The 18,983-nt window shown below is 38.4% G+C and overlaps 1 protein-coding gene across 2 annotated transcripts in view; it reads left to right on the top strand.

Annotated features, from left to right (window-relative positions):
• Nucleotides 1–18,983, top strand: part of LOC132103114 (atrial natriuretic peptide receptor 1-like) — a 41,591-nt gene that overhangs the window by 18,889 nt on the left and 3,719 nt on the right. Inside the window, exons 6-19 of one of the 2 annotated variants that reach the window (XR_009423339.1) lie at nucleotides 6,018–6,112; nucleotides 7,295–7,430; nucleotides 7,510–7,591; nucleotides 9,200–9,320; nucleotides 9,469–9,543; nucleotides 9,983–10,060; nucleotides 10,418–10,522; nucleotides 12,054–12,125; nucleotides 12,255–12,414; nucleotides 12,564–12,719; nucleotides 15,777–15,945; nucleotides 18,194–18,344; nucleotides 18,441–18,564; nucleotides 18,652–18,720. Coding sequence is in view for 1 of the 2 variants with exons in the window: in XM_059507956.1 (XP_059363939.1) it covers nucleotides 6,018–6,112; nucleotides 7,295–7,430; nucleotides 7,510–7,591; nucleotides 9,200–9,320; nucleotides 9,469–9,543; nucleotides 9,983–10,060; nucleotides 10,418–10,522; nucleotides 12,054–12,125; nucleotides 12,255–12,414; nucleotides 12,564–12,719; nucleotides 15,777–15,945; nucleotides 18,194–18,340; nucleotides 18,441–18,564; nucleotides 18,652–18,720 (1,589 nt within the window). In the remaining variant the exon portion in view is untranslated. Of the gene's footprint in view, nucleotides 1–6,017; nucleotides 6,113–7,294; nucleotides 7,431–7,509; nucleotides 7,592–9,199; nucleotides 9,321–9,468; nucleotides 9,544–9,982; nucleotides 10,061–10,417; nucleotides 10,523–12,053; nucleotides 12,126–12,254; nucleotides 12,415–12,563; nucleotides 12,720–15,776; nucleotides 15,946–18,193; nucleotides 18,345–18,440; nucleotides 18,565–18,651; nucleotides 18,721–18,983 lie in introns of those variants that run through there. The other variant, XM_059507956.1, reaches the window with a different exon arrangement.

Genomic DNA, 18,983 nt, shown 5'->3' on the forward strand with positions numbered 1-18,983 from the left:
CACAAAGGCTTGTATGACTCCCCAGTATTTCTGAACTCCCGCTTGGAATTTCATCATTTCTCATTGGACAAGCCCTTCCTAATAGAGGCGTGAACCGTCTTAGATTTTAAAAAGGCCCACACACAGTTCTGCCCCACTCTTCGATCTCTTTTCCTTTCTTCTGCTAAGAATATGTGAGTTAGAATTCTCTTGGACCCCTAAGTCCGTGCCAGGCCTCGTGCCTTGACTTTCTAGTTACCAATGATCTTAAGACCTCAGCTGATGTCTCTCTTAGTCCTATTCACTTTCCACTGGGAAGAAACTCCCAATCACCATTGAGTCAGGACATCTTTGGAATTCATCACTCTTCAAAACCGGTAGAACGTGATCCCGACTCCTACACCTCCAAACCATCAAGACTTTGCATCCAGATGCTCATTCCAGGCCAAGGAAATGCAAGTATCATACATTTAACTAAATGAAACAGAGGTTTAGTATAAGCTATAGACCCCGTTATAAACGGCGTGATTGTTTTACTCAGGTGGTTAACTGACTCTTTTCGTATAGCTTCATTCTCTGGTTTTCCTGATTGTATCTTTCATCAAATCTCATTTACCCTTTCCCCTATATGAGTGAATGTATTTATGTTTCTTTGTTTGTTAGACTAGTTTGCGTTAGTGTTTAGTTAATAAAACTCTTGTGCACAAATTACTTGAGATTCTGATTCTGCCTTACAAATCAATGTCCCTTTACGATTCCAATTTTGCTACATCCTAATGCATTAATACTGTATGAAAGTATTTTCTGTGGCCACGAAAATATCCTTTCTTAGAGATGATATGAAATTATGTGGAATGTTCACTGGACGAACAGATTAGTTGATGACAATTTAGTTCTGCTACAGTTACTACTGGCAGCTCATATAAATAATTGTAATTAATCATAATTAATTTTAATTATTAATATACATTTCCCTTTTGAACTTAATTTACTACATTATAAAATAAATGTCAACATGAAATATTTTTATTAGATTTAGTATTTAGTATAGGCATTTTATAATAATGATGTAAATAATTAAATTATTAAGTAAAATTAAATTGCGACCAGGTGGACTGGATCATTTTACATAACTTGTTGCATAAATAACAATCAGGATGGTAAAACACAAAAAAAACACAATGCAATACTTGGACAGCTAGCCTATAATTTCCCTAAGTAAATGAACCCAGCACTGCTTGATCAATGTCGATGTTTCTCTACAACGCTTTTCGATCATTTGTGCAATTGACCAATTAAAACCTAAGTTCTGCGTCTCAATTGATTTCATTAAATTCCTCCATTTTGTAAAAGCAATATTTACCCCCAATATTTACCCTTGTTTTACCCCATTGTCTGTCTCTGAATACTTTGATAATTCTTTGAATTTTGGCTTGAACTTCTGTAACCACATCTGATTTTCTTTTCCCCTTTAACATGTTATCCAGCTAAACAACCTCTGGCTCAGCCTGCTACAGTAGCCACGCCCCAAACGCTCGCTATTGGTTGAGCTGGAAAGAGATTGAACATACTTCTGCATCATTCCAAAGTTTATAGTCCAAAAGTCTTTGTCTAAAAATTTTTTGATTTGTTATTTTATGAACCTGTTATTTTCCTAACAATGATAGATTTTCTATTATTTTCACGTTATGCTCCAGGTAAAAAATGTCTCAATGGGGCAGAGATTCAGTGAATTACAATACTGCATTATTTATGGTTATATGCTCTTCGAAGGACTCACATATGTGATGTATCCTTGTGTGTTTCTGATATGATGTTGTTTTTAATCCCTCTGTGTCACGGCAGGGATCCAATGAGGCACGGAGATAGAACCAATTGCGAGTAAGTCTTTTATTAAGGGCAATCCAAAAGGGTAAACAGTCCAGGCAGAGGTCGATACCAAACAAAACCAAACCAAACATAAACAAACAAGGACACAAGGCAAGAGCACGACAAGATGACGGACATGAATTAAACAACGACTCCGTGACACATACTAAGACAGACCGGGTTATATACACAAAAGGATAATGGGGAAACAGGAGACAGGTGGGGAACAATCAATTAACTAAACAAGGAGGAAGGTGACCAAATAAGGAGACAGGAAGTGATAATATGATAAACACCGTGGGAACTGAGGACACCTAGTGGAACCCCAGGGAACACAACCCAGACACTGTGACAGTACCACCCTTCTACGGAGCGGCTCCCAGACGCTTCAAGACAGACACAAAACAGAGACCAGGAGGGAGGTGGACAGGTGGAGGCTCAGGGGGAGGGACGGAGGGCCAGAAAAGAAAAACATGGGGAACAGGCACCAGAATGTAAACACAACACAGAAGACCAGGAGGGAGGAGGACAGGAGGAGGTTCAGGGGGAGGGACGGAGGGCCAGACTGACAGAAAGGAACAGGGACAGACATTAACACAAAAACCAAAGGAAAAAACAACATGAAGCCCCCCAGGGCGGAGCAGAAGACCACCACACCCTTGTGGTCAAGGCCAGAGCCCTCCAGGGCGGAGCGGAAGACCACCACAACCGTGTAGTCAGGGCAAGCGCCCCCCCAGGGCGGAGCGGAAGACCACCATGTCCGTGTGGTCAGAGCGGAAGCCCCCCAGGGCGTCTTTTATTAAGGGCAATCCAAAAGGGTAAACGGTCCAGGCAGAGGTCGATACCAAACCAAACATAAAAAAACAAGGACACAAGGCAAGAGCACGACAAGATGACGGACATGAATTAAACAACGACTCCGTGACACATACTAAGACAGACCGGGTTATATACACAAAAGGATAATGGGGAAACAGGAGACAGGTGGGGAACAATCAATTAACTAAACAAGGAGGAAGGTGACCAAATAAGGAGACAGGAAGTGATAATATGATAAACACCGTGGGAACTGAGGACACCTAGTGGAACCCCAGGGAACACAACCCAGACACTGTGACAGTCTCTGTCACGGCAGGGATCCAATGAGGCACGGAGATAGAACCAATTGCGAGTAAGTCTTTTATTAAGGGCAATCCAAAAGGGTAAACAGTCCAGGCAGAGGTCGATACCAAACAAAACCAAACCAAACATAAACAAACAAGGACACAAGGCAAGAGCACGGACAAGATGACGGACATGAATTAAACAACGACTCCGTGACACATACTAAGACAGACCGGGTTATATACACAAAAGGATAATGGGGAAACAGGAGACAGGTGGGGAACAATCAATTAACTAAACAAGGAGGAAGGTGACCAAATAAGGAGACAGGAAGTGATAATATGATAAACACCGTGGGAACTGAGGACACCTAGTGGAACCCCAGGGAACACAACCCAGACACTGTGACACTCTGCTGTCACAATTTACCCCTTTTTAATATATCTGTTTTGATTAGTTATAGAATTATTTTATTTTATTACTATTATTATTATTATTATTATTATTTTATTTTTTTGTCATGTTAGATCATGAAAAATATCTTAGACTTACGCCATTGCTTCTTTTAACTAAAGGTAACATTCTAATTTATGCTGTAATAGCAAAACATCATTTGCAGAAGATCTGTTCATGTTGTGCAGTATGTATAACATTCATATTTATTCGAGTGATTATTTGGCAGCTGATTGCAATTAGATCTCTGTAAAATGAAGACTTTCATTCAGACATCTGTAATAGCAGTCGTCCCAAAAACTGAAATGACTAAACTACTCTTTGATCCAGCTAGTACAGTTATTCTGTACTCCTGTTTAAAGACTTGGGCACACAAGGTTTTCACAGCAGTTTAAAGTCGCTGAATAGACAGGAAGCACAGAATGTTCTACATATTGTTCTGCATTTTACATGACATTTGAAAGGGGAAGAAGAATTTCTTAAGTTAGCTTCTTAAAATCATTCATACTCCTTATTGTAAAGATAATTAAATCCTTTTCAGATCTATTGATTGACTGCATAGTTCAGTTACATTGTGCTAGTTTGCACAGCTGACTCAGAAAGGGACTCTAATATCTTCCAAATGCCCATCATTTCAATCACCTTTTCACAATATCTGAGAACTAATTATAATTCATCTAAGGTTTAACCTAAAATATTAATGTTGATATATATATAAAAAAGTTGTTTCATTAAATGATAAGTTAAAACATCTTTATATAGGTAAAAAATTACTCCAAGTCAAAGACATCCATAAATACACTTTTGCAGGAAAATGATGGTATCAAATGCAAAACATTACTGATTGGTTAGTAATTTTCAGTATGTTTTTACTGCTGCTTCCAGTTCTTTCACAAGTCATTCTCACAGTTTAGACAAAACCTCAATTGTTTAGATAACAAAGTTTACAAGGCACAAATACAGACATCAGCTTCATAGGAGATGGGAAATGTGTTTTCCACTTCCATATTTTTGGAGACTTATTTTCCTGCTTTCAGCATCAATCTGCCATTTACATTTTCATTCTGGTAAGCCGTGCTCAAATACTTTCCTGTACTTCCAGCTGAGGTAGTCATAACACTACAATAAATGACATGTCTTCAATTCAGAAGACTTAAACTAACATTACAATTACACTCATTAAAATATCTTGATTACATGGTACAAACACACACTCTCTCGGTCTATCCCTGTTATCCTTGGTGTTTTGTTGTGTGTGCAATAAAAAATTTATGAGCTGGATTTAATATCCTCCAGAATAGTCTGTATGTCTTCTGAGAGAATGTTGGCTGGAGGTGTTAAGTGTCAATGTTCAGCAATATTTCCCTTTATCCTCTAAAGGGAAATATGTGCCAAACCATTCCTCACATTCTGAATGCAGTTTGCACAAGATGGGCAGTCATGGATCACTGTCTATGTGTGTGTCCATTCCTTTTATAACTCATTTGGGCTTATTAAAGCTATCCTTATCATCAGCCGATGTGAGGACATCTCTCTCTTCCTTTCTCCCTCTCTCTCCAATGGCTTTGACATTTCAAGTCTGATAAAGCTTATCAGTCTAAATGCCACTGTGTGTTTCCTCTGAGCTGGACTGGGCCATTATCTGTAGCCCATTTAAAGAGGTGAGTGGCCTCCACAGGAAATTACAGCCTGACCCTCATTGGCAGATGGGCACAACCGGAAACTTTTCAAGAGACTCGATCAGATTTGATTGAACACTTGTATACACATTCTCTATGTATGGGTTGATTTACTATGCTTGATTATAATCATTTTGATTACTCATAATGTGACAAAGAGGTACATGATGTTAATGTCTTCTTATAATTATTGCTCACTTACCAGGATAGTCCACCCAAAAAGGAAAATTGTGTCAATTTGCTCACCTTTATGTCATTCTTAAATCTGTATATCTTTCTTCTGTTTAATATAAAAAAAGAGATTTTGAGTTTTTGGTTCTCATAGACTTCCATTGTATATATATATATATTTTTTGAAGAATTACCAACAAAATTTTCGTTTCTGGAATTTGATTGCGTGGATCCGTGATACTCATAGAAAGACTTCAGATGATCCAGCACCTGTGAAGAGATGATGCTGACCCCTGCGAGGACCCCAGATGACGCCAACTTAAGTCGACATGCACAACTGCCAAATTTTCACTATATTGTAATCATTATGATCCCACTTGTAATAATCGCTTTAATGAGCTTCTGCCTAAAATTAATTCATGATAACTAACTGTATGATTCTATTATCCTGAACTGTTCATTTGTTAAATTAAAGTACTTGGACACATTCACTTCTGCTTTGTAATGCAGACACATGCCTTTTCTGTAAAACTGCTTTGAAACAATGTGTATTGTGAAAAGCACTATACAAATCAATTTAAACTGAACTGAGCTGCACTTGATCATTTGTTTCAAATTGTCATTTTAGCTATGAGACTCCTGCTTTATGGGGTTGAACTTCAGATTTATAGGATGACCAGGTCATCAACTTTAAATAAGTTAAATTTTTACACTTCACTTTATCAACACAAATTTTGATAGTTTGTCACTTGGTTTCCCCAGGTGTCACTGGTCTGGTGCAGATTGATGAGAATGGAGACAGAGAGACTGATTTCGCCCTCTGGGACATGACTGACATGAACAGTGGCAACTTTCAGGTCAGTGATAATCACATACTTTGTTCCACAGTTTTGTCATTTTTTATTGTTATTCTCAAATTAGATATTTTAGTAGGGTAATTAGCATTTATTTTTTTATTAACCACTGAAGCACCATATATTTTTTTTATTTTAAAATATTTATTTATCTATGAATTTCCTCTTCTTCTGCTGCTTCTTTTTATACTTCTTCATCATCTTCTTCTTCTTAATTTATTTTTTTTATGTATTTTAGACAAAGACTTCTAAGGTACCAAGGTGCCACCTTACTTTGAGTAGCAATTCTTCTGTTGTTAGTAATAGATATATGAAATGCAATCAAATTATTATTATTTTTTTGCCGTAGTTATGTGTGTGTGTGTCATCCAAACAGTTTTGCCTTTGTTACAAGGGAATTAATTAAAATTTAACACCTGAATCTCAAAACCAAGTGGCAGATTGGTGACACACACACACACACAATTGTTTCTGAAAGACACTTGATTGGTAATTGGGAGGCCAAGCTGTAGGGAGGTTAATTATACGATACATATTCAGTCAGGGGAATTTTTTTGTTTGTGTGTGTGAGCGAGTACAGGATAGATGATGAATAGATAGAATATAATTTTTTCTTAAAATCTGGAATTTTTCATTTTAACATTTTTGATTGATTTTGCCACAATTAATGCAGATTATTCACTTTGCATTTGCTTTTCAGCTTTTTTTTCTCTCCTATTTTGATGTCAAGTGGTCATGGTTCAGTTAGCCCCATCTGGTAGATGCCATAACTGTAACATCTGGACACACACACACACACACATACACAATTAGCTGTGTATTCTGATGGAATAATTATTTTATGCCAGATTCAGCAACCATTACTTAAGTCTGAAACATTCAATCTGAAACAGTGTAACAAATTGTAAATGTCTTTATTGTCATATTTGATCAATTTAATGGATCCTTGCTGAATTAAATGCATTTCTATTAAAAAAGTGGGAAGAAAATACTGACCCTAATCTTTTGAGCGGTACTATAAATGTCCTTCAAACTAATAGATATGAACTAAAAGCCACAATGTTTTATTTCATTTTTGGTCTGTAAGATTCTTTCCATTTCCATTTAGAATTTAATTTATTATATAAATACAATTATATAACTCCATTGCATTTGTTCTCTTTTTTCTTACATGTTGTCCTGCAGATTGTGGCGGTGTATAATGGCACTCAGAAGCAGATTAAGATTCTTTCTGGGATGACCATCCAGTGGCCAGGTGGCAACATTCCCTGGGATGTGCCCCTCTGCGGCTTTAAGAATGATAACCCTGCCTGTCATGCACGTGGGTATCATACAGTAGTTCTGCAGTCCAGCTGCTTATCAGCCTCCCACTATCTGTCACATTCCCTCTTTCCTTTTAGGAACTATCGCAATGCAACAGATGATTTCCATTGTCGTTTTCCTCATCCTCATCATCTTCACTGTGACTGTGTTTATATACAGGTGAGAGCTAGCTAGATGATTTTGATAACTGACCAGTAATTCATAAATGTGATTCTGTTTTACAAATACAGGTGCATCTCAAAAAATTAGAATAGCATGGAAAAGGTCTTTATTTTTATTTTTTTTTGTAATTTAAATCAGTGCACACAAACTGAAATATTTCAGGAGTTTTTTGTTTTAATTCTGATGCTTATGACTTACAGCTTAGGAAAATAAAAAATTCAGTATCTCAAAAAATTTGAATATTTTCTCAAAGATCAATCAAAATAAAAACAGAAATGATCGAGATCTCCAAAGCAGCATGCTTATTGTAAAGATAATTTACAGCATGGAGGCGATCAGCCTGTGGCACTGCTGAGGCGTTATTGAAGCCCAGGTTGCTTTGATAGCGGCCTTCAGCTCCTCAGTATTGTTTTTCAGATGTTACTCATCTTCCTCTTCACAATACCCCATAGATTCTCTGTCAGGTTCAGGTCAGGTGAGTTGGCTGGCCAATCAAGCAAAGGAATATCATGGTCATCAAACCACTTGGAAGTGGCTTTGGCAGTGTGGGCAGGTGCTAAAGTCCTGTTGAAAAAGGAAATCAGCATCTCCATAAAGCTTTTCAGCAGGAAGCATAAAGTGCTCCAAAATCTCCTGGTAGATGACTGCATTGACTTTGGACTTGATAAAACACAATGGACCAACACCAGCAGATGCCACGGCACCCAAAATCAGCTCTGACTTCAGAAACTTCACGCTGGACTTTAGATTCTGTGCCTCTCCAGTCTTCCTCCAGACTCCAGACCTTGATTTCAAAATGAAATGGTAAATTCATTCCACATTCCACATTCCTCTTTTCAGATGAAATTACTTTCATCTGAAAAGAGGAATGTGGACCACTGAGCAACAGTCCAGTTCTTTTTCTCCTTACCCAAGGGTAAATTCTTCTGACATTGTTTTGTGGTTCAGGAGTGTCTTGGTTCTAGGAATGTGACAGCTGTAGCCCTTTTCCTGAAGACGTCTGAGCGTGGTGACTCTTGATGTGCTGACTCCAGCTTCAGCCCACTCCTTGTGAAGTTCTTGAATTGGCTTTTCCTGACAATCTTCCCAAGGCTGTGGTCATCTCTGTTGCTTGTGCACCTTTTCCCATTACACTTTTTCCTTCAAGTCAACTTTCTATGAATATATTTTGATACAGCACTCTGTGAACAGCCAGCAATTTCAGCAATGACCTTCTGTGGATTACCCTCCCTGTGGAGGGTGTTGATGATCATCTTGTGGATAACTGTCAAATCAGTATTCTTTCCCATAATTGTGGTTTCATTTCTAAACTAACCCAGGAGGAACCCAGTATTTATACTCAAAATGAATCAAACTAATCAAGCTCAAAATGGAATATAAAACTTTTTTGAGATGCTGAATTTTTTATTTTCCTAAGCTGTAAGTCGTAACCATAAGAATGAAAAAAAAACTCTTGAAATATTTCAGTTTGTGTGCAATTAATCTAGAATGTAAGAAAGTTTGCTTTTTTAATTAAATTACAAAAAATAAAGACCTTTCCATGATATTATAATTTTCTGTGATGCACCTGTAAGACATACTGTACTAAGGCAGAAACATACACAGAAAGCTGAAGCTGGAGAAGGAGTTGGTCGCTCAGTTATGGAGAATTGCTTGGGAGGACATTCAGATGAGCAATCTGGAAAAGGCCATGAGGAGCACCGGCAGCAAACTCACACTCTCTCTAGTAAAATACAGATACAGTACATACTACATAGTGCACACTCATATTTTTAAATGTCTTCTCCGGCTCATTGGTTTTAATTTAAATACTTTTTTGTTGTTATTGTTTAATTTTCATCACCGAGTCATTTGATTTCCTTCATTCTCTACAGAGAGGTTCAAACTATGGATCACTGCTGACAGCTGATGGTAATTTCCAGGTGTTTGCTAAGACTGGCTATTTTAAGGTATCATTCTGTCAAGCTCTGGTTTAAATGTTTGCTTCGTAACCTTTTACAGGAAGGTTAAATTCGTTAGAATATTTGGTATTATGAACTAACAAAAAACAACATTATTAACAGCATTTAATAAAGTTTTAATGGGTTAATGACAATTAAAAAATATGATAATTGCTAGTTCATGTTTGTTTGTGATACATTCAATAATGTTACAGTTGAAATGTTAAAAATGTATTAGTGTTAATGCTTTAACAGTATTTTTCATTGTTAGTTTGATGATACATATAATTAATGATAACAATGAACCTTATTGTACAGTGGAACCTTTGTATGCATGTTAGAACTTTAAATTGCAAATCTCATTGCATACATAGCGTGTGTGTGTGTGTGTGTGTGTGTGTGTGTGTGTGTGTGTGTGTGTGTGTGTGTGTGCTTGCTTTTTCTCCAGGGAAACATTGTGGCCATTAAATACATCAACAGAAAGCGCATTGATTTAACGAGGGAAGTGTTGTTTGAACTAAAGCATGTGAGTGTGTCATGCTGTTATTTTGCTCTACTGAAGAATTATTCTGCAAATCTGATTATAATCATTACAATTTATTCACCAAAAACCGACTACATTGTAAAAAAAATTAGCAAAGTTGTAAATAAAAGTGATAATTGTTTTACAAGAAAATACTATCTCAGGTTGTCTACGTTAACATTTCAAGTTTAATCCAATATGTTACTTGCCATTCATTTGTAATTAATGGTGAAAATGACTAGCGATTTCTGAGTGAAATCAATTTCTTCACCCTTAATTTAGTGTAGTAGTAATAGTATTTTAAAAAAAAATTGTAAGGATATTCTGTGAATTTAAAATAATATTGTGTTTGTTCCCCAGATGAGAGATGTCCAGAATGAGCATTTGACCCGTTTTATTGGTGCCTGCATCGATCCACCCAACCTCTGCATTGTCACAGAATACTGTCCTCGAGGCAGCCTGCAGGTATAGATACTCAAGATTCATGTTTTCTATCCTTTTAAAAATGTTATCCTTATGATAGCATATTGAGCCACACTCATGCTTCAGTAAGAGCTATGTGCCTGTGGAAGATCTCAGGTTGGCTGAAAACTTGAATGAATTGATCTTTTAAATATCCTGAATATGTAATTATCTGCCTAAAGGTGCGGTCACATTAGTGAAATTTCAGAGTCAAAAAGGGTCCATTATCTATTGTCAGTAGTGTCGCGATGTATTAAGCATAAATAACACATTATTCTCTGTCAAACCACACACAGTTTTGATTTTCTGAACAATATGACGTCATGTTGATTATTGAGACTGTTTAGGTCTCAAGTTTGGCAGATAACCAAACTTTTATTTTGTGAAGACAGTTGGTAAAACAGACAGGTGGAAGAATGGAGTCAGGCTCTGTAGATACATAAAGTTATGTATTATCACCATAACAATAGAATTTAATACCGAATTTAGAAAAGATATTACCAAGTGGTAGAAGATATATAAGGAACAATATGGGACATAGGACAGAGCCTTGGGGGACACCACAGCTAACAGTAAAAGGTTGGGAATTTAAATATTTTTTAGTTGCACAAACTGTGTGCGGTTTGAAGGTATGAAGTAAACCAGGTAATAGGAATACCAGAGATAGAAATAGCAGATAAACGGTTCAACAAAATATTGTGTGAAATGGTGTCAAAAGCTGCATTCAAAACAAGAATAGATAAGGAACTGCCTTCAACAGCCGTTGACAGATCATTAGTTACACTCACCAGGGCAGTTTCCATACTATTCTTAGTAGAACTAATCCTGACTGGAAACACTCATATAAATAGTATTACAAAGGTTAGCATGGACCTGTGCTGCAACTGATTTTTGGAAATAAAAGAAAATTTGAGAGAGTACGGAAGTTATCTAGATGGTTGGGGTCTGCACCAGGTTTCTTAAGAATTAGATTATAGCAGGTGTTTTAAAAGATGATGAAACAATGCTGGAGCTAAGGGAGGTGTGAATAATACTGGATATAAGAAAAGAAGGAGAAGTAAGATAGGCTTTTACCAGATAATTTGTTATAGGATCGAGTAAACATGTGGAAGAATTAGATATGTAAATGAGATGTGAAAGTTCTAATTCAGACGGCAAGGTACAAGAAGAAAGATGAGTAAGGAGGAATCAGTTGAGACACTATATAGTGAACTACAGTATGGGTTAGCCGAGGAGGCAAACTGCTGGTGGATAGCGGTAATTTTGTTATTGAAAAAAAGACATAAATTCATCACATTGAGCAGTGCAGTACAGATGTGAAGGAAGGCTGTCAGGTGGTATCAGAATACGATTTACAGTGGAGGATAAGGCTTTATGAAAATGTTAATTATAAAGCTCCCTATGTACCATAAGTCCAGTTGTTATCTAATGCATTTGTTCATTATTAACAAATATTTAAAAATATTACAATATTTTTTGGGCCATATAGATATGTATATGCACTTATCTCAGATTTTTCTGCATCTGTGTACAGGACATTTTGGAAAATGAAAGCATCACACTAGACTGGATGTTCAAATATTCACTAGTCAGTGACATAGTAAAGGTAGAGGCCCCTCTCTGTACTTTCAATGTGCATTTATTTTCCATGATAACGTTCCAAAAGTGATTAAATTCCTTTTCTCTGATTGTGCTCTGTCCCTACACTCTTGCTTTCTTTTAAACTTTCCCTCAGGGCATGGCTTTCCTTCACAACAGTGTGATTGTATCCCATGGAAACCTGAAATCATCCAACTGTGTGGTTGACAATCGCTTTGTGCTAAAGATCACTGACTACGGGCTGTCCAGCATTAGGACAGAGTCAGAAACAGAGGACACCCACTCTCATTATGCACGTCAGTCATGTGACCTTTCAGCTTTGTCATTTTGTGTCAATTTGACTCACGTAGCTAAACGCTTGCATGCAAACCTTAGTAATGGACTCTGAAATTCACTGTCAGTTCCCTGTCTGTGTCTGTGTGCATCTGCATATGCCTGTGTGTAGGTAAGCTGTGGATGGCTCCAGAGCTGTTGAGAATGGAGTGCTTTCCTCCAGGAGGTACACAGAAGAGCGACATTTACAGTTTTGGCATTATCCTTCAAGAGGTGGCTCTGCGGAGAGGAGTCTTTTACTTGGAGGGAGACTCACTTAGCCCCAAAGGTCAGAGATCAAATCTTGCCAATACATGTTCTGACATCTTTCTTCTCTCATGAACATCTAGAGCCAATTTCGAGACTTTTTAGTGAATAACAACTTGAGACTGGAATACACTACATGATTTCTGAATTGATTATCAGTCCGGAGGAGTTGACACTAGTCGCTGAAAGCCAGAGTCAGTTTCAGATAATGGACAGTTCAGTATCTGAGTTGTCAGATTTTTACAAAAAAATTGCATGGTGTATGATAGGGATATACTTTTTTTTTTTAGCTTTAGACTGTGATTCCATCCAGTCAGAAGATATCAAACATGTTTGATATTTTGGAACACATTGTTTTTATTTGTCATGCATCTCCTAGCAACAAGATGTATGTTTCTTCATCAGTTTTTTGTGTTCAGAATTACTTGAATGTCTGATAGTGTATCCCAGAGGTTGTAGTTTATAAGTATTTCCTCTGTAACCAATTTATTAAGTCGGCAACTAAGTGCATGATGCCTAGTGTTTTAAAATCTGTTTAGATTTTAAATTGTGTTTATTCCTTTTCCTTTAAATTTAGTTTCTGCTTCATCGTTTTCTCACAAAGCCTTAGTTCCTATTTATTTGGCAGAAAAAGGCAATGGAAAATTGTTTTCCATTTCATTAATAAATTAATATAATAAAAAAATTTAGGGTCTGAAATACCTAATTGTCTGAGAACAATTTTAAGAGGATGAAAAACTAGATGGTCATGAGCTTTGGGTCATGACCAAAAGGACGAGATCCCGGATACAGGCGGCCGAAATGAGCTTTCTCCGCAGGGTGGCTGGGCGATCCCTTAGAGATAGGGTGAGAAGCTCAGTCACCCGGGAGGAGCTCAGAGTAGAGCCGCTGCTCCTCCACATCGAGAGGGGTCAGCTGAGGTGGCTCGGGCATCTGTTCCGGATGCCTCCTGGACGCCTTCCCGGGAAGGTGTTCCGGGCGCGTCCCACTGGGAGGAGACCCCGGGGAAGACCTAGGACACACTGGAGAGACTATGTCTCCCGGCTGGCCTGGGAATGCCTCGGTGTCCCCCCAGAAGAGCTGGAGGAAGTGTCTAGGGAGAGGGAAGTCTGGGTTTCTCTGCTTAGACTGCTGCCCCCGCGACCCGGCCCCAGATAAGCGGAAGAAGATGGATGGATGGATGGAAAAACTAGATTATCTGCCTCTTTCCCAAACACTTTAAAATATTGATGTATGGCTCAGCACTCAGAATACTCAGCCAAATTACCCTCAAGAGCCTCTGCAGTGACACGAATGAAAGACCATGAACCAGGTTCTTCAGAGAGGTCAACAAATACACAACCATACGCCATTCACAGCTGTGCTCACACACATACACATGCAGATTCTCACATCCCCGCTTTACCACAAATACATCAAAGTTGAATCTTTTAACATAGGCCTTCAGTATGTATGTATAATAACACCCTGACACACTCTTAATTTGCCAGTCCACTACCCTTTTCACTCCGCTGCTAGAGAGTTTGTCTGAAGAGGAAGACACTTGACATTATCTTGTCATCCTGCCAACATACTCACACACATTGCATCCCCTTCTTATGGTTCTTGTTTATAGAGAACAAGCCTTGATACACAGAAGATATTTTGTGCCAAACATTTTGAGTCCATATGAGTATACAGATTTAAAATCACGACATACCAAAACATCTCTGAAGTTGTAAAAATGCCTCCATTGCATCTACAATTTCTATGCGAATGAAATTAAAACAAAACTGTATAAATCACTGTCACTTTATATCATTTTCAGATACACTAAAAGGTTCATTTGTTCTCTCTCACTCTCTCACACACAAACACACAAACACACACACACACACACACACACACACACACACACACATCCATCCATGCTTTTCTCTTTCACTCTCTTTTCCTCTCTAATCTAATTCATGGATTTAATCATATGATTCAGAATACAGATCAAAGAGTGATGTGTGTGTGTGTGTGTGTGTCTTCTGCTACACCCACAAACACATAGGCTATCATGTAGGCATCCCTGGACCTTGTGATATCAGCACTATACTCAGAACTCAGCTGACATAGAAGAGAAGATCATATCAATCTTCACACATGCATTTTGGCACCTTGGTAATAAGATTACTGTTGTCGATTATGGTTCTGGTCTGGTGAACAAATCAGTCTAGTGAATTCCTGGTCAAACAATCAACCTGGCATCACTGGCACACATATAAATACAAAACACAAACACAAAGAAATTGTGCAGCAGTAAAGAAGAGCTGTTTCTTATCAGGCCAGATCGTCAGTGAAAAGCCTCAGATGGAGCTGAGAAGAGGTGTTTACTAGAGTACTACAACACACAGCCTTTCAGGCTTCAGAGCTGTAAGAGCCTGATTAATAGAGCTGAGAGAGATCAGGAAGAGGATGGAAAACAGAGATAAAACATTGTGGGAGTTTGTGGGAATAAGACTGATGGAAAATGCTCTGATGCAACAGATAGTAGAGAGAAAAGGAAGGAGAGCACTTCAGGCAAAATGTCTTCAGAAAGCTGACACTGTTAGAATTAAAGGAGCAGTTCAACTTAAAAATGACTTATTTTATTTTATACGCACTCCAATATTGAAGTTGTGACATAATGGAATAATATTTACATCTGAATAGTGATTCAGGGCTGAATCTTAGTGTAATTCATAATTGTTGATTGGAAGGAGGCAGATCTATTAAATTTCAGTACAGTTTTGTTAATAAATTAAATTCACTCAGTTAAAATAAATTAAAATTACTCATTTTAATTGTTACTTGTGAACATACAGCACTATGTACAGCGTACAGTATGTAAAACGGACATTTTGACATTCACTAAAGATTGTGTTTATGTTTAAGTGTTGTTATTAGAGTTTTTTAAGATGTTTTATAAATGGGCATTAGATGCTTGAAAAGGTTATCTAAATGAAGAAATATGATTTTGATTGTGAGTATATGATGACAGAACTTTCATTTTTGCGTGATCTATTCCTTTAAGCTCAAAATCTCCTCACTCTTTTTTTTCCCTTGTGTATAGAGATTGTGGACCTTGTAGCTCTGGGTGAATGGCCATATCTCCGGCCATCACTGAACCCTCAGGCCCACAGTGAAGAGCTGGGTCAGCTGATGCAGCGCTGTTGGGCTGAAGAACCATCAGACAGACCAGAGTTCAACCATATTAGTGCGTTACTCCACAAACAGAACAGGTCTGTCGCATTTTTGCTGTATTGGCTCACTTGTCTGTTCACATTTTTATAGTTAAGTCCTTTAAAAAGCACTTTTATATGTCTTATAGTTTACAAAGCATTAGTGTCACAATGCAAACATTGTGGAAACACCCTAGGGTATTATGGCAGGAAATACGATATCTGTGGCTTTGTTTGTGGCTGCCAAAAACCTATTACACAAGGTAGGAGAAAAGCAATGTAAAGGACCAGTAGCAGATGACAGCACAAGACTACCAGCTTGCCTAGCCTTTATGGATGATATTACTATAATGACTCCATCATTCCAGGGATCTCAGTAGATCCTAACTTCAACTGGGAAAATGGCTACTTGGTCATGTCTACAAATTAAACCAGGTATATCTAGGAGCTATTGTATCCTGAAAGAGAAGTTGCATGTTGAGGAACACCTTCAGTATTCAGGGGGCTACAATTCCAACTACTGAAGAACCAAGAATTTGATGTCTGTGAAAATGCTATGACTTCACTCTTAAGGACAGCACAGATCTTAAGGAAACTATATCTCAATTGACCATTTGGCTCAAGAAAATAGACAACAGCCAGCTGATTGGGAGGTTTAAGGTATGGTGCTTCCAGCATGGCATCAAACCCAGTCTACAATGACCATTCCTACTTGACTTACCCTTGACTCAAGTGGAAGCGATGGAGAGGCTGTGCAGCAGATTTTCGAGAAGATTCCTAGGTGTTCCTCCAACTTTCAGCTCAGTCAATTTGTACAGCAAGACCTCTAAGCTCCGTTTACCAGTCTCATCGGTGGTGGAAGAATTTAAAGCCGCCAAGGCAAGAGCAGTCAGCACTCTGCTACTCTCTAAGGATGAGAAAGTTTGACATGCCAATAAGACAGTCATGTGTTGCAGGAAGTGGAAGCCACAAGAGGCAGTGAAAGAAGTGGAATCTTACTGGAAACACCAGGAAATCATTGGCATGGTCTGTCAAGGACGATTGGGACTGGGAAACTACAAAGCCAAGAGTTGGAGTAAGGCCGATGCCAAAGGTAGGTGGACATTTGTGTGCAGAAGAAGACCGATGTGTAAGAGCAGTAAGGCTCGCATCTCAAGGGCAATAGATGCAGTGAGATCAGGTACTTGAGCATTCACTGTCCTGAAAGGAACTCTGGAGTGCTGACCAGGGCAAATTAACTTTCCTCTTGCGAGCTGTAGCTGACCCATTACCAACTCCAAACAACCTAAAGATCTAGGGCAAAGATGAGAATCCATCATGCCATCAGTGCAGAGCAGTCCTGTGTTCCCTGAACCACATTTTGACAGGATGTCCCAAGGCACTGGGAGAAGGATGCTACAGATGGGGGCATGATGGAATTACCAAAAGGACAAACTTACAGAAGGTTAAAGCCACTGAACGGAAGGCACCTCCACCCAGAGGAGTCAGTTTCCTAAGGCAAGGAGATAAGATAAGATACTCCGCCTTCTATTTTATATCAAGCATCAGACTGGGAGATGCAAGTGGACCTTAAAAAGAAACTTGTCTTCCAAGAAGAGGTGCCAGTGACTACACTCCACCCAGATATGGTTCCTCTGTCCAGGAACACAAAAAATAATCTTAGAAGTTGAGTTGACTGTGCCCTGGGAGGACAGGCTATCCATCTCTCATAAGTTAAAGAAGGCTAAGTCTCAAGACCTGATTAACCAAGCTTCTATTAAAGGATAGAGGGCAGCCTTGTTTGCTATCGAAGTCGGCTGCTGTGGCTTCCCAGCTACATCTGTACACTATTTCCTGCAGAAGCTTGGGTTGGAACCTAAACAACTGAGGAAAGATAGCAGCAGCAGCAGCAGCAGCCGAAACTAGCTCAAGGTGGTTGTGATTAATGAGAGATCGCAAGTGGAATCCTTCTGCAGGTGAAGACTGATATGGTCTTCGCTGCCCCGCTCAGGTGAAGCATACAGGTTAAGGGGCAAAACACTTATGACCCTGAGGAGTCTGTTGAAGATGCAGAGGGATTACCAACAATATCAGCACTTGGACCATGCTGCCTCCAATGGCTACCATGATTATATTGCATCTGTAGTTGCTCCTGCAGTTCCTGCTTGTGGCAAAGCATCACTGATGTTTATTTCACCTTCAGTCTAATAGTGTCACGATGCAAACATCGTGGCCACACCCTAGCAACCATTTGGTTGAAAATGTACAGATCTTTTTATTATTATTCACCTTATCCTGTTTCTTTATCTGTCTTTCATCCTCTTTTTAGGGAGCACAGAAGTAATATCTTGGATAATCTTTTGTCTCGCATGGAGCAATATGCTAATAATCTGGAGGAGCTGGTAGAGGAGAGGACTCAAGCCTATCTGGAGGAGAAACTCAAGGCAGAAGCTTTACTGTACCAGATCCTCCCTCAGTCAGTTGATTTACATAATAAACAACAAATAAATGAACTATAAAAAAAATCATATACACACTCGGCTTACTCTAAAAAGACTTACTTTCTGTTGTGTTAGTTCAGTGGCAGATCAGCTAAAGAGGGGTGGGACGGTGCAGGCGGAAGCTTTTGACTCTGTCACCATCTACTTCAGTGATATTGTGGGCTTCACGGCTCTGTCAGCAGAGAGCACACCTATGCAGGTATCTTACAACTGAACCCGAGAGTAATTCTGCATTGTTTTTAATATTTCTCTCTAAAGATTTTAGGTGGATGTGTCTCTCTTTTAGGTTGTCATTCTCCTCAGTGACCTCTACACCTGCTTTGATGCCATTATAGATAATTTTGACGTTTACAAGGTATTGCCAACTCATACCTGACTACATATTTGCCCCATACAGCTGTATAAAACGTATCTTTTGCAAACAAACAACAAATGAAATGTATTCCTTATTTAATTATTATTATTATTTTTTAAATTTTATTTAAAAATTTTAACTTTAAAAACGTATTAAACTCAAAGAAAACATCAAAAAACAACAAACAAAAATAAATCTTGTATTTCTGGTAACTGTAAGAGGGCTTTATTTAATTATTTTGCATTATAATTTTATGGGACATT

The sequence above is a fragment of the Carassius carassius genome, chromosome 24, assembly GCF_963082965.1.
Source record: "Carassius carassius chromosome 24, fCarCar2.1, whole genome shotgun sequence".
NCBI lineage: Eukaryota > Metazoa > Chordata > Actinopteri > Cypriniformes > Cyprinidae > Carassius > Carassius carassius.